Source organism: Impatiens glandulifera, chromosome 1 (genome assembly GCF_907164915.1).
Source record: "Impatiens glandulifera chromosome 1, dImpGla2.1, whole genome shotgun sequence".
Taxonomy (NCBI): domain Eukaryota; kingdom Viridiplantae; phylum Streptophyta; class Magnoliopsida; order Ericales; family Balsaminaceae; genus Impatiens; species Impatiens glandulifera.
Genome location: NC_061862.1, coordinates 82,498,744 through 82,513,708, shown reverse-complemented (window position 1 = coordinate 82,513,708; position 14,965 = coordinate 82,498,744). Strand labels below are relative to the sequence as shown.

The window sequence follows — 14,965 nt, the reverse complement described above, 5'->3', positions numbered from 1 at the left end:
GCAAATCAATTTATAAATCCCATTATCAAGTCATTGATGTCAAACGTTTTATCAAATCTTTTTATCAAAACATTTCCATGTCAACTTGATCCATAAGTTTAGAAACACATTTTAATAAAACTATTTTATCAACATAATCACATTTTAGTAAAATAAACGGTAAGAAGGTATGATTTCTTACCTAACCCCCAATATCTAGTTATTTCCACTCTTAAGCTCTACCAACTATCCTTTACTATTTTCAAATGGGCCTTTGACACTTTCTTCCTTCAATTATCAAATTAAACTCAAATCAGTCTTTATATTTCCACTTACTAATAATCCATATCATTTACTTCCTTAAATCCAACAATCCTTTTCTTTCTCTTCCAATAAACATTCAAATTTATACATAAACCCTAAATACCTTTTCTCCTCTTCATGTTTATCCAAAACCAAATAATCCATATTCCTTCATTCTCTGTTTTCTCTTCCTCCTTCCTAAGCAATAAACAACCTTAAATCATTCAACCATATCAAACAAATCAACTTCATTATTTCTACCAGCAAACTCCATTTCATTTATAACCCTAATACATTCATAACCTTATCAAATCCACCATTTACTTACCTTTAATTTAAATGAGATGTTAATGAAGGAATTGATTTGTTGAAAGAGGTGATCTGTTGATGGAATGATGATCTGCTCATAAGATAAACGAATCAGATAAAATGAAGTTGATGGAGACGACCTTCTGATCAAATGAAATTAATTGATAAAGAAGATGAACAGAAATGAACCGTGGATCTGATGAAGAAGACGGACAGATGATTAAATGAAGAATGTTGCTTAATGTTGAAGATTAAGAAGCTGCTGGAAGGAATGTTGCTGCTCAATGTTGAAGATGGAGAAGCTGCTGGAAGGATAGAGAGAGAAATGGACTATTGATCAGTACATCCCTTTTTTTATAATCAATATACATGCTACCTACGTGGTCCATTTTAAACCACTTCTTTTTTTTAATTAAAACTTAACTTTACAATTTTACCTCCTTAAAAGAAGTTTGGTCCCCAAACTTGATTCAACTTTCAAAGAGTGAAGGATACTTGCTTTTCATATCATCTTCAAGTTCTCACGTTGCTTCCCTCTCATAATGATTACTCCATTGAACTTTAACATACTTAATAGCTCGTCAACGTAGAATCTGTTCTTTTCTATCAATAATTCAAAGTGGAATCTCTTCATATGCTAAGTTCTTCCCAAGTTCTATTGGAATGGATTCTATTATATGATCGTTGGAAGGAACATATTTTCTTAACATGGACACATGAAAGACATTATGCACTTCCGATAAATGTGGAGGTAATACAATTTCATAAGCCACGCTGCCAACTTTCTTTAACACTTCAAACGGTCCCACGAACCTGGGACTCAGTTTTCCACGCATTTCCAAATCGCATAACACCTCTCATCGGAGACACCTTTAGGAATACATGATCCCCACATTAAACTCTAAAGATCTTCTTCGATTGTCAGCATAACTCTTTTGTCTGCTCTGTGCAATGATTAAATTTTCTCTGATTTTCCGGATCTTGTCAGTCGTTTCTTGCACAATCTCTGGTCCCATTAGTCTTCTTTCACCTATTTCATCCCAACACACAGGTGAACGACATTTGCGGCCGTATAATGCTTCATAAGGAGCCATTTGGATACTTGCTTGATAACTATTATTGTAAGCAAATTCTATCAAAGGCAAGTGATCATCCCATTATCTACCTAGGCCAATAATACAAGCTCGAAGCATATCCTCCATAATTTGATTGACTCTCTCTATTTGCCCATCAGTTTGAGGATGAAATGCAGCACTAAAATTCATCTTAGTTCTCAAACATTGATGCAAACTCTTCCATAAATGTGATACAAATCTGCTATCTCTATCCGAGACAATAGTAACCGGTATCCCATGCAACCCTTTCTAATCATGCGTTTTGCTTCTAAAGAGCATATCATCTTTGGAAGAATAACAACTTTACTTCCCATAAAAGAGAATATAGGTTGCTCGGGAATTTGAAATATTATCCTCTTTTCATGACAATCAACTGTAGCAAAGTTGTGAGCTAACCAATCCATCCCCAAAATGATATCGAAACCATGCATATCTAGTACCGTAAGATCTACTGGTAACACTTTATCTCCTATATGTATTTCTCGAGACTTACAAATTAGGTTTGTAATTATTTTATCACCCAATGGTGTTTCTACACTTATACTCACGTCTCGAGGTTCAGTATTCTAAATATGCTTTTTGGTAAAGGTTTGAGAAATAAAAGAATCAGTAGCACCAGAATCAAATAACACTAAAGCATAAGCGGAAGAAACATAAAGAGTACATGAGACCACAGCGTTAGACACACGCGCTTGCTCGACATTCATTGTAGAAAACACTCTAGCTTGGCCTCCTGATGTCTGTCCTATTTTCTGATTTTTATTGGGAAAGGGTCTTCGATTCATGGAATTTCCTTTCTCGCACGCATTAGGCTGAGTGAATGGCTTTTTAAAATGTGGACAATTTGCTCTCAAATGACCATGCTGCCCACATAAAACACATGCTCTCGATAGCCAGCGACAATCTTCCATGCGATGGTTTCCAGAACAATGCGAACATTGCACAGACGACGATGAATTATGTGAAGAAACATTTTTAGAGGCTTGAGCCGGACGACTCGTAGAAAAGGGCCTTCTATTCCAGAATGAATTTCGATTTCCTTCATTGGCACTTTGATGACTTCTTCTCTTCGAGTTCTCCTCATCAATCATTCTCGTAATACTCAACTCTCTTTCAATCAATCGTGCCTTATCAACCACCTCAATGAAAGTGTTAAGCTCAAAAGGAACCACCACTTTCCTAATGTGGGGACTCAACCCCATTTCAAACTTTCTCGCCTTCGTAATCTCACTTCCCATTCATGATTGAGCAAACTTTGCTAATTCCACAAACCGAGCTTGATATTTAGTAACAATCATATTTCCCTGTTTCAGATTTATGAATTCCATCTCTTTCTCTTGCCTCAAGCTCTTGGGAAAGTATGTGTTGTAAAAAGCTTGCTTAAATGTATCCCATGAGAGTGTACTTGTATCGCGCTCGTAAGTTTGCTTCTCCAAGTCCCACCAGTCGCTTGCATTTCCTTGTAACTGAAATATTGTAAATCGTACCTTTTCCACATCGTCACATTTGAGTACATCGAAGAACTTCTCCAACTCTTTTATCCACTTGTCAGCTTTTAGCGAATCGCTGCTACCATCAAAGTATGGTGGAGCTAATTTCTTGAATTCAGCAAACTTATTTGTCGGTGCATGCTGTTGTGCTATTCATGACATAACTCTAACGATATCCTCAACTGTTACCGCTCTGGAGGTCTCCCCCTCCTCTTGACTTACGGGTCCATTTGGTTCATTGGTATCACATCTTCTCCTTGTACGTCGTGCAAAACCGGAAAGAACTTCATCATCCATTCCCACATCATTAATACCATTGTTAAACCTTATACTCTAATACCACTAAAGTTGTCACACCCTAAACCGAGTCGTGACCAGCCGCCGCATGTCATCTCCTTGAAATACACTTAAACATAACATGCAAGGCTAACATAATTCTTTACTAACTTTCTTAATCCAAAATATCACCCTTCTTTCAATAACCAAAAATCCTTTCGACTACAATATGTTCTTGCCACCTCATCAAAAGTCTAAAAATAAAAGGTGACAATGTTACCATCTTAAGTATTACAAAATACATCGTTCTAACTCTCCCTTAATACACTACTCTAAGGAGAGGGCTAACTTTTCTTACCAAAAGTAGATCGATATCAAAGTCTTCACTGTCCAGTAGCTTCTATTACTTGATTTGGATCCTTCTCTGAAAAGGGGACCCATTAAAATGGGTGAGCTAAACTTGCCAAGTAAGAAAATCATAATCTCATTATAGTTGGATCAAGAGATATTTAATAATAGTATAGAAAGATCAAATCTTTATTAAAAATATAATACGTACTGTTAATAATCAATATACGTCTTTTATATAACTCTGGGATAGTGATAATGACTACATTATTATGATAACTCATTACCATCAACCAAGACTTTAATGTCCTATGTTGACTTATTAACCATCAATGAGGATTTGGGGGTCTTACATTGACTCATTAGCCATCAATTAGAATTTGGGGGTCCTGCATTGACTCCTTAACCATCAACTAGACGTGACTGTCACGTGTTGACTCATTACCGGTATAAGCACTCGAGGCATTAATAACCATTATCAAATAAATAAGTACAGAATCCTATCTAGAGTAATAAAATCATTCTTGTATTATTCACAGAATCAAATCCATACATATGTATCATTATTTCACAAAACATTTAGCATAAACTTATAAAAAATACTTTATCAACTAGTTTCGCAAATCAATTTATAAATCCCATTATCAAGTCATTGCTGTCAAACATTTTATCAAATCTTTTTATCAAAACATTTCCATGTCACCTTGATCCATAAGTTTAGAAACACATTTTAATAAAACAATTTTATCAACATAATCACATTTTAGTAAAATAAAATGTAAGAAGGTATGATTTCTTACCTAACCCCCAATATCTAGTTATTTCTACTTTTAAGCTCTACCAACTATCCTTTGCTATTTTCAAATGGTCCTTTGACACTTTCTTCCTTCAATTATCAAATTAAACTCAAATCAGTCTTTATATTTCCACTTACTAATAATCCATATCATTTACTTCCTTAAATCCAACAATCATTTTCATTCTCTTCTAATAAACATTCAAATTTATACATAAACCTTAAATACCTTTTCTCCTCTTCAAGTTTATCCAAAACTAAATAATCCATATTCCTTCATTCTCTATTTTCTCTTCCTCCTTCCTAAACAATAAACAAATCAGATAAAATGAAGTTGATGGAGACGACCTGTTGATCAAATGAAATTAATTGATAAAGAAGATGAACAGAAATGAACAGTGGATCTGATGAAGAAGACGAACGGATGATTAGATGAAGAATGTTGTTGATGGAAGGAATGCTGCTGCTCAATGTTGAAGATGGAGAAGCTGCTGGAAGGACAGAGAGAGAAATGGACTATTGATTAGTACATCCCCTTTTTTTATAATCAATATACATGCCACCTACGTGGCCCATTTTAAACCACTTCTCTTTTTTTTTAATTAAAACTTAACTTTACATAAAATCTCGTAGAGCTTAACTTATTTAAACATTATAATAATTTTTATACATATATATATTTATATAATTTAGGACATTAAATTCAAGTCTACCCCAAGTCAAAATCTTGGGTCCGTCTCTGAATATCCTTGAAGTAGAGCACGAACCTTGGGAGAAGTTGTACAAGCCTTCTGGCATCCTCCCAGTACAACTCTACAACAAAATGAGAAAGTTCATGGGGCAGGTCACCTATGAGCACATAAGAAATCTAAAGCATCTTTGCAGATTTAAACTCCTCATCATTTCTGTCTCATTCCATATTCCATTTCCTTTTGTTTCTCTCTCGTTGGTCGAGTTAGTTCCTCCTCTAGTTGTATTGGTCAAAACGGGGAAAGCTGCTATTGGAGCCCCATCTTCTTTGTTGCTAAAATGAGGATAAACAAGGACTCGAGAAATAATTACAAAGACAATCGGAGAGTATAGACAATAAACGATCCATCAACAATTATAAATATTATTCGAATTATAAAAATTCGGGATAAAAAATTCGACCCGACTAAACAATGTTTTTTTAACTTTTTTTTTTGGAAAACAGTTTAGTGTCATTTCATTAAAAAAAATCCAAAAGAGGAAAAAAATACAAAATTTTAAGATCAAATCTAGACAATTTCTAGATTTGACAATGAAATAATAATTGAATTACAGACAACAACAACAATCAATTAACGTCTATAGCATTTTTACTTTGATTTTACTTGTGACTTTCTCAAATGAAATATCCCATATCTGGCAGAGCTTTTTATTCTCTTCATTCTTTTCGATTCTCTCCAAGATTGAATGAGTGCATTTCCATCTGAATTTATATCTCCCCAAATATCTTCAGTAATTCTACTTCTTCCACTATGAGTTCTTGAATTTCTTTCTTTCCAGATATTGTAGATTATTGCTCCAAAGTAGCATTTCAACATACTTAAATAGAAAGATCTTTCTTTTGCTTTATTCTTCATCCATTTTTGGATTTCTTCCCATGTTCCTAGAAAGTTGATGATGTTCATGTTTGCAGCATAGTTTCTCCATATTTTTATAACAAAAGAGCATTCCCCAAATAAATGGTTTATGCTTTCCTCAACTCTCGAACATAGGACACAATTGATATCAGGATTGTATATGTATTTTCGAATTATGTCTTTTGTTGTCAACCTTTTCCTGTATACCAGCCAAAGAATAAATTGGTAACGAGGAATAATCTTTGTAGACCATACCACATTATGCCAATCCACCTCTTGTCTTCTTGTTCTAACCATTTCTCATGCCTTTCTTGTAATGAACATCTCGTTGTTTTCTGTTTTCTAGCATATTTCATCATTTCTTTCATTGAGTTGCTTCTGCCTCATTAGGTTTATGATTCTATCACCTTTTGGAATACGCCTCAGAGGTGAATCACATTTACCTTCATAGACGTCTCTAAATGTGTACTTGATGTATTCTCTTTTAACTTTGGTTTTTTGCAAATTTTCTTTGAATATAATGGGAATATTATCCAGCCAAGGATCATGCCAGAATAGTACCCCTCTTCCATTTCCAATTGTGGTTTGCACCATTTGAAAGTCATCTTTTCTTATTTTTAGGATCTTCTTCAATGACCATGCCATTCTTTCATTGATACTTCGTGTCCAGATACTCTACTCTTCTTTCATAAATCTTGTATGCACTCATTTGACCCATAGAGAGTCTGTTTTCTTCTCCAACTCCCATAAGCTCCTAATGGTGAGGACTTTATTCCATTCAACACAACTTTTTATTCCTAGTCCGCCTTCTTTTATGGGAGTGCAAACATCCTCCCATTTGACTTTTTTGCCTCTTTTGCCTTGTGTTCCTCAGATATAATCTCTCATGTAACTATCGAGTTCAGCCATTACTTTCTTTAGGATGACTATCTGTTGTACCCAGTAGCCAATAATTCCAAAGATGACTCTTTTAACGAGCTCAATTTTACCTGCATAAGACAGTTTTTTCGTAGCCCAACCCAAGACATAATTTATAACATTTTCTACTAGTTGTCTAAAGTGATTATATCGGAGTTGTTTTGATGACAGGGGTACTCCAAGGTATTTCACTGGTAGTTCACCTTCCCTGATTCCCATAATATTGAATATGTTTTTCTTCCTTTCTTCATTAACCTCTCCATAGAAAGCCTGACTTTTGTTCTTATTGATGTATAAACCTATAATACTCGAAAAGATTGTTAGAGCTTCTTTCATTATATTAACAGATTCAACATCCGCATAAACCACAAAAAATAGATCATCTGCAAAACATATATGAGTTATTGCTTCTTTTTTGCAGTACGGGTGAAATTTGAAATGACGACTTCTTAGAAGCATTTTTAAAATACAGTCAAGAATTTCCATTATTAAGACGAATAAGTAAGGAGATATAGGGTCTTCTTGCCTTACTCTCCTTTCACCCTTGAAAAGGCCTCCATGAATACCATTTACGCTCACAACAAAGTGAGGAGTGGAAACACATTGCATAATCCAATCAATCAAAATGATTGGAAAACCTGTAGCAATGAGAATTCGTGGATTGATCCCCATCTAATCGAGTCAAAAGTTTTTCTAATGTCAACTTTGAAAGCAACACGTGGCAATATGTTTTTCTTTCCATATCCATTCAATAAGCTCTGCATGAGTAGGATGTTATGGGAAATAGAGCGTTTGAGAATAAATGATGATTGTCCTAATCCTACAATTTTATCAATAACTATTTTCAAACGTTGCGAAAGAATTTTTGAAATAATTTGGTAAATAACATTGCAGCATGAAATAGGACGAAAGTCTTGAATTTTTTCTAGAATTGAATTCTTAGGAATCAAATTCAACATGGTGACGTTCCATTGCTTCAACATTTTCATGTTTTGGAGAATTCCAAAACCCCTTCGCTTACATCTTTACCCACTATTTCCCAGTTTTCTTTGAAGAAGTTCGCGTTGAAACCATTTGGTCCTGGACTTTTATCCCCTTTCATCGAAAACACTGCTGTTCTGACTTCTTCCATATTGACTCTTGTAATCAATTGGTTACTACTTTCTTCACTGATTTTCCTTTGCACAATTTGTTGAAGCAATCTTCGGTTGTCCTCTATTATTGTGCTCGTTTCTGTTCCAATCATCTCTTTTTAGAAATTTATTGAACTGCCTTTTGTCCCTGTAAAATATCTCCATTTGAGTTTGTGAGCCTTATGACCTGATTTTTGAAATTCCTTAATGAACATTTTTTATAGAAGAAATAAGTATTCTTGTCTCCTAATGAAAGCAATTTTCTCTAGATTTTTGCTTAGCAAAGCTTTTCTCTTTAGAACAGAGGTCTCTAAATCGCGTAAGAGCTTCTTTTTTCTCTTCCTTATTATAAGGTAGATTCGAGGCTCTCAGTGCCTTGCTTTGTATTTCCTCCAGATTCGTTCTAGCTTCTTCTACTCTTTTAGAAATGCCATTATATTTTTTCCGGTCTAGTTTATTTAGCATCCCTTTCAGTAATCTTAGTTTCTTAGAAACTCTAAACATCTTTGTTCCATTAATTTTGATGTTCCAAGTTTTATTAAGGATTTCATTAAATTCTTCATCTTTCATCCAGAAGTTGAAGAACTTAAAGGGTCTTTTCTGTTTTTTCTCCCTCTCCTAAAAGAATTTCAAAGGGCAATGATCAGAGATATCTAGTTGCAAAACCTGGATTTGGCTTCTTGGGTAAAGCTCTACCCATTTTTCATTCACCAGGCCTCTATCAATTCTGCTCTTTCGCATGTTGTCCTCCCCTCTAGAAGTTGACCATGAAAATAGATTACCTGAGGAAGACGGTTCAATGCAACTTATGTCTCGAATGCATTCATTAAAATCCTGAATGTCTTGTGTTATGTCTGTCTTAGGCTCTCTTTCATTCCTGAATCTTGTAACGTTAAAATCTCTTATAATAACCCACAGTTCGTCGTCCGTAATGCTTCTTCTCAAATCATTCCAAAGTGTCTTCCTCTATGTTCCACAGTTGCTTGCATATACTACCGCAAAGAAGATTTTTACTCTTGTCACCAGATTGATAACCTCTATCAAAATAACTTGTTTGCTTTCAAAAAAATTCTTGACTTCAACCCTTCTTTTATCCCATCCTACCTAGATTCTGCTTTTAACCCCATCAGAGTTATGAATAAATTCTCATTCTTCTTTGAAGCAACTCAAAGCAACGTTCTCTATTTGACTTTGTCTGACTTTTGTTTCAAGAATTCCAAATACTGTGATTTCATTCCTTTCTGCTATTCTTCAAACCTCTATTCTCTTTATAGGGTCATTTAACCCTCTAATATTCCATGTCATTAAGTTCATTAATGAAAATAAGATGTTCCAGTTTTATTTCCTTTTCCCTTACCTTTTCTTCCTTTCTTTTTTTCCATATAGCAGGGCTATAAAGAATTGTATTTTCCTTAATTTGTTTACCTTGCTATTTTGGGATTTTCGTGTTTCTCTGGTCAACCTTCTTCTGAGTTGAAGATTGCACAATTTCACCTGATTCAAATGCTTTTGCTTTATCTTTCCCACTTCCTTCACATGCTTCCCCTTTCTTACTTTCTCCCACGCTTTCCCTTTCCACAACCTCTTCGGTATTGATTCTTGCTTCCAAGTCAAGTTTCTTTGTTATCTCTTCATTCTCAGCCTTTGATTCTGAATCTCTTACCACTCTATCTTCCTTCCCCTATTCTTCAAAACCCTATTCTGAGTTTTCTTCTTTATCTTGATCCTTCTACTTACTTAATACAGATTCTTTAGTAACCTCTTTCTGACTTTCATTCTCAGCCTTTTCCTTTTTCAACCTTTCATGTTCTTCTTTCTATTTCTTTTCTGTCTCTTGCTCGATCTTCTTTTTCCTTTCTTCTTCAATCATTTTCGGGCACTTATAACAGACATGTTCGAATGTGTTACAGTCAAAGAATCTACTCGGCCTCCACTTATATGAGATTCTCATAATTGTGGGTTCACCTTTTCTGTCCGTTACCATCATCTGGTATGGAAGATTTGATCTCGAGTGTATCTAAATGCACAACCTAGCATAAGTCATATGCTCACCTTTTTCTGTAGTTGGGTCCATGTAGAGTGGACTTCCCAATAGGCTCGCAAAGTGACTTAATGCTTCAGGGTTATACATGTGGGGATGGATGTTGCGCAATTGGAACCAGATTTGCGCAGTTTCTTTGGGTTTGCTGAAGAGGTTCATACATTTTGCCCATTTTTCAAGTTTCATGCAATTTTTCCCAATAAATGTGTGTTAGTTGATCAGAATACTTTCGAGATTTGATCCTTCTTTGAATTTGAAAAAGTACAAGTCATGAATGTTTGATGTTACTTTTTTTTGACCATTTTCTCCCCATTGTTCCATTAGGGTTTTTTTGGTTACTAGAAATGGCATATTGTTTCTTCCGATGAAATTGCCCACTATGATATTCTTCCATGACTTTACGCAGTTCTCTTCAACTTCTTGGGGTAGTTTGAATTCAAACGGGGAACCTTTAATTTCAACATTTGGCTTAAATGCTCCAAGGAAAATCTTCCCCCATTCTTGAACTAGGTTGTTAGTTTTTGTTTCCCTTTTGTTCTTCTATCCTGCATTATGTTTTGTTGTTCATTCTGCTCGTTACTCTGGTTTTGCCCTACTTTCTGATCTTTACTATGCTTTTGCTCTATTTTATTCTTCAGCTTTTTTCCAGACCTGGTCAACATTCCAATTAGAATTGTTCTTGATGAAGTAGACTTTGATTTTGGGGCATTTAGAGAGCTCTCTCAAAGTTTCAACAGACCAGCTCACAATAATATCGTACTCCTTTTTTTTAGGAGATTCCAGTCTTGCAGGTAATACAGGTTGAACTGCTCTGTGTATTGTTGACTTGTTTCTTTGCTTAAAACAATTTGACATTTCTTGCCATTTATCAATAATTTCGTTATCTGATTTCTAAGCCCTTTCAGGTTGACCCTTTCATTAAAACCAACCCTCCATTTCCTCGGGTCTGTTTCTTTACCCAATGCTTTCGCTGTTGTTCTCTACGTTTTTTCTGTTTCACCCAGATTTTCTACATTAAATCTTTCTCTTTCCAATTTTTTCTGGATTACTTTCCCCGCTTCTTCGTCTGAGTCAGGTATCTCAATAGTCTCGAGTTGAATTTGATTCCCATTAGAATCCGAGTTAATAACCTGTGCATTTTTATTTCCTAGACTATTTTCCAGAACTACTCTATCTTTTCTTAGAGCATGTCCTAGACTATCACAATCTAGGATATTATCATTTGCATTCATCTCATGAGTATTATTGGGATTGGTAGAAAACATACATGGCGTGTTGACTACGAAATCCTTATTATTTCTCTTGCTCACGTCAGTCTGATCTCCACCCTTTCCTCCTGGCTTTGGAGATCCATAATTTTCAAAGAGGATATTTGTGAGATTCTCTCTTGAACTTTGAGGAGGTTAGTTGCATTTGTATGTTTTATCTTAGGATCAGGGGAGCAGGTGTTGGATTCACAATTGCCCGATTAAGAGAGTTGGTCGGGCTTGTACCAACTATTGACAAAGAGGGAATTGCCCGTACTACTGAAGCTACGATGTTTGCAAAAGTCATATTTAAAGTGGCCGACACGGATGGATTCGTGTCAGTGAAGCTTTTAACAAATTTACAGTACATATAGGACGAGGAGATTTAGTAGATTTTTGCGAAAAGACGACCCTTCCGACCAAGAGATGAAATCGCGACGCACACGGCACACGGATCACAGATGGCACAGTTCGCACAACAACAAACGGTGTGTGATTTCTTTGCGATTGCGACCGATGATTTCTTCAACGACAATTACGACCGCTGTTTTTTTTTTACCTTGTTTATAACTATTTTAGGTATATAAAGTAAAGCCATGCAAGAGAAGGCGGTAATATTTAGTATATTTAGTGTAAGTTTAGGATTATTGTGGATTTGTTTCTGTTGGATATTAATTCCATGGAGTATTTAAATACAAATAAAATTAATAAATAATTTATCAATGAAAATATTTTGTTTGTATTTATTTTTGCTTATAATTTATTTAATTTGTATGTTAATTTATAATTAAATTAATTTTATATATTATAAATTATAATAGATAATTTATTTTATATTAATATATTTAAGTTTTTTAATTTTGAATTATTTGAATAATATAAATCTGGTATGATTTTTTGGTAAACAAATTAAAGACTTATAAACAATCGTATTTAAGTATATTTATTGTAACTAGGAAAATTTCTGTGCGATGCACACGGATAAGAATAAAAATAAATTAAATTAAAAAATTATAATAATATTTATTCAATGTTTAAAATTATTAAAATAAAAAATATAACGCTCTCATTTCACATTTTATTCACTTCGATAAAATAACTTATTTTCTCACATGTTTCATCACATATTTTTTCCGAATGAATCTCTCATTTCGTGACTTTACACTTTCACTTTGTCAATCAAATATTTGATTCATATTTTTTAATAATTAGCCTCGTGACCTCACACTTTGGTCAATTAAATATTTGATTCATATTTCTTTAACCACTTTCAAATGATACCGGTCTATTATCCCTCGACAAACCACATCTCAATCACATTTGGTTAAAGGTTGTACTTGTTTTGTTAGGTTGCAAGTTCGAAACCTACAAATAACATTTTTAAATTTATTTTTAACCGTTTTAATTTTATGGGCGGGTCAACCCACAATCCGACCCAAGTATCCATTTACTCTCACATAAATATCCAAATTAACCACAGCTCTCGACCCGGCAATCCGGACACTTTAAAAATTAAGCATTATTATATATATATATAGATTAGTTAGTTAAAAATTTGTACTTTTATAGTTAAAATGTCTCGCGTTCATCAAATTTGGTGTTAAATCTTAAATATAAAGTGTTGTTAGCCTAGTTGGTTAATGGGTTGTACTTGTTTTATTAGGTTGCAAGTTCGAAACCTACAAATAACATTTTTAAATTTATTTTTAACCGTTTTAAGTTTATGGGAGGGTCAACCCACAATCTGACCCAAGTATCCATTTACTCTCACATAAATATCCAAATTAACCACAGCTCTCGACCCGGCAATCCAGAGACTTTAAAAATGAAGCATCATTATATATATATATATATTAGTTAGTTAGAAATTTGAACTTTTATTGTTTAAATGTCTCGCGTTCATCAAATTTGGTGTTGAATCTTAAATATAAAGTGTTGTTAGCCTAATTGGGTAAAGGGTTGTACTTATTTTGTTATGTTGCAAGTTCGAAACCTACAAATAACATTTTTAAATTTATTTTTAACCGTTTTAAGTTTATGGGCGGGTCAACCCACAATCCAACCCAAGTATCCATTTACTCTCATATAAATATCCAAATTAACCACAGCTCTCACCCGGCAATCCGAACACTTTAAAAATTAAGCATTATTATTATTATTATTATATATATATATATATAGATATATAGATATTAAGATTATTTTTAATTACAAATAAAATTAATAAATAATTTATCAATTAAATAGTTTTTTTAATTATATTTTATTCAATTTTTGTGTTTTAATTTATAATTAAATTAATTTGATATATTATAAATTATGATATATATAATTTATTATATATTAATATATTTTTTAAGTTTTTAATTATTAATAAAGCCGGTTAAAAAACGATGATATTTAAGTATATTTAAAAATGTGGTCACAAGAAAGATTAAGCACATTACCTCGCAAAAACACTTAAACAGACGCATAACTTGTCACCTAAAGGACTCGAACTAATGAACTCTCAAAGAGTTCGAGATATCCACCTCTAGTTGCCGCTAAGTTATAAAAAGAGATTATTTAAATATATTTAAATTATAGGAAGAGTATTTAAATACAGATAAAATTAATAAATTATTTATCAATATAAATTATTATATATATATATATATATATTAATATTTATTCAATTATTGTGCTTTAATTTATAAATTAATTATATATATTATAAATTAAATTATATAATTGATTATATATTAATATATATTTTGAAAATATATATATATATATATTAAAATTGAAAAAAAAATCGTTTAAGCAAAACAAAAGGCATAACATGAAAAAAAACGGTACTAAATAAGTTATCGATCCAGTAAATCTTCGAAAAGAACAATTAACTCCCGACAGATTTATGGACTTTCCCGAACAAATCTACAAAAACGTTATAATAATAACATTATGAATAATACGAATCGGACGATTTTGATTATTGAAACTTCGACGATTTTTCTCTAATAGATAATTCACCAAAAAAAATAATTTGAATAATAATTCAAATATGTAAACATGTTATATCAGTCACATCAATCCAATATATTAATATATTTTAAGTTTTAAAATTTTGATTTATTTGAATAATATAATAGTATTTAAATACAAATAAAATTAATAAATAATTAATCAAAATTTTATTATTGTTTCTCTTATTATTTGTTATTAATGACTTTAGTTGTATTAGGGTTTCAATTTTATCATATATCTCCTCATGTCACCGTCTCTCAAAAACTTCTTCTAGTTGTTCATGAATTTATTGGTTTGAGTTTTCAGTTGTTCCGTCGTCTACTCTTCTGGCAACAATTTCTTGTTATTGATCTTATGTTGGTAGTAATGATAGTAAAGGAGAAAAGAAAAATATATT

At 33.0% G+C, this 14,965-nt stretch overlaps 1 protein-coding gene across 1 annotated transcript; it reads right to left on the bottom strand.

Annotated features, from left to right (window-relative positions):
* Positions 1–2,944: 2,944 nt before the first annotated feature.
* LOC124934363 lies at positions 2,945–3,493 on the bottom strand. The gene is made up of 2 exons (XM_047474889.1): positions 3,419–3,493; positions 2,945–3,337 (listed from the first exon to the last, which is right to left on the bottom strand). The coding sequence occupies exons 1-2, from the start codon at positions 3,491–3,493 to the stop codon at positions 2,945–2,947; spliced, it is 468 nt and encodes a 155-aa protein (XP_047330845.1).
* Between the last annotated feature and the right edge of the window lie 11,472 nt (positions 3,494–14,965).

Excerpts from the sequence above, each read along its gene's own strand:
- LOC124934363 (XM_047474889.1), bottom strand. The coding sequence starts at position 3,493 with ATGGATGATGAAGTTCTTTCCGGTTTTGCACGACGTACAAGGAGAAGA. Across the intron at positions 3,338-3,418 it reads CCAATGAACCAAATGGACCC|CATGCACCGACAAATAAGTT; the intron begins GTAAGTCAAGAG and ends ATAGCACAACAG.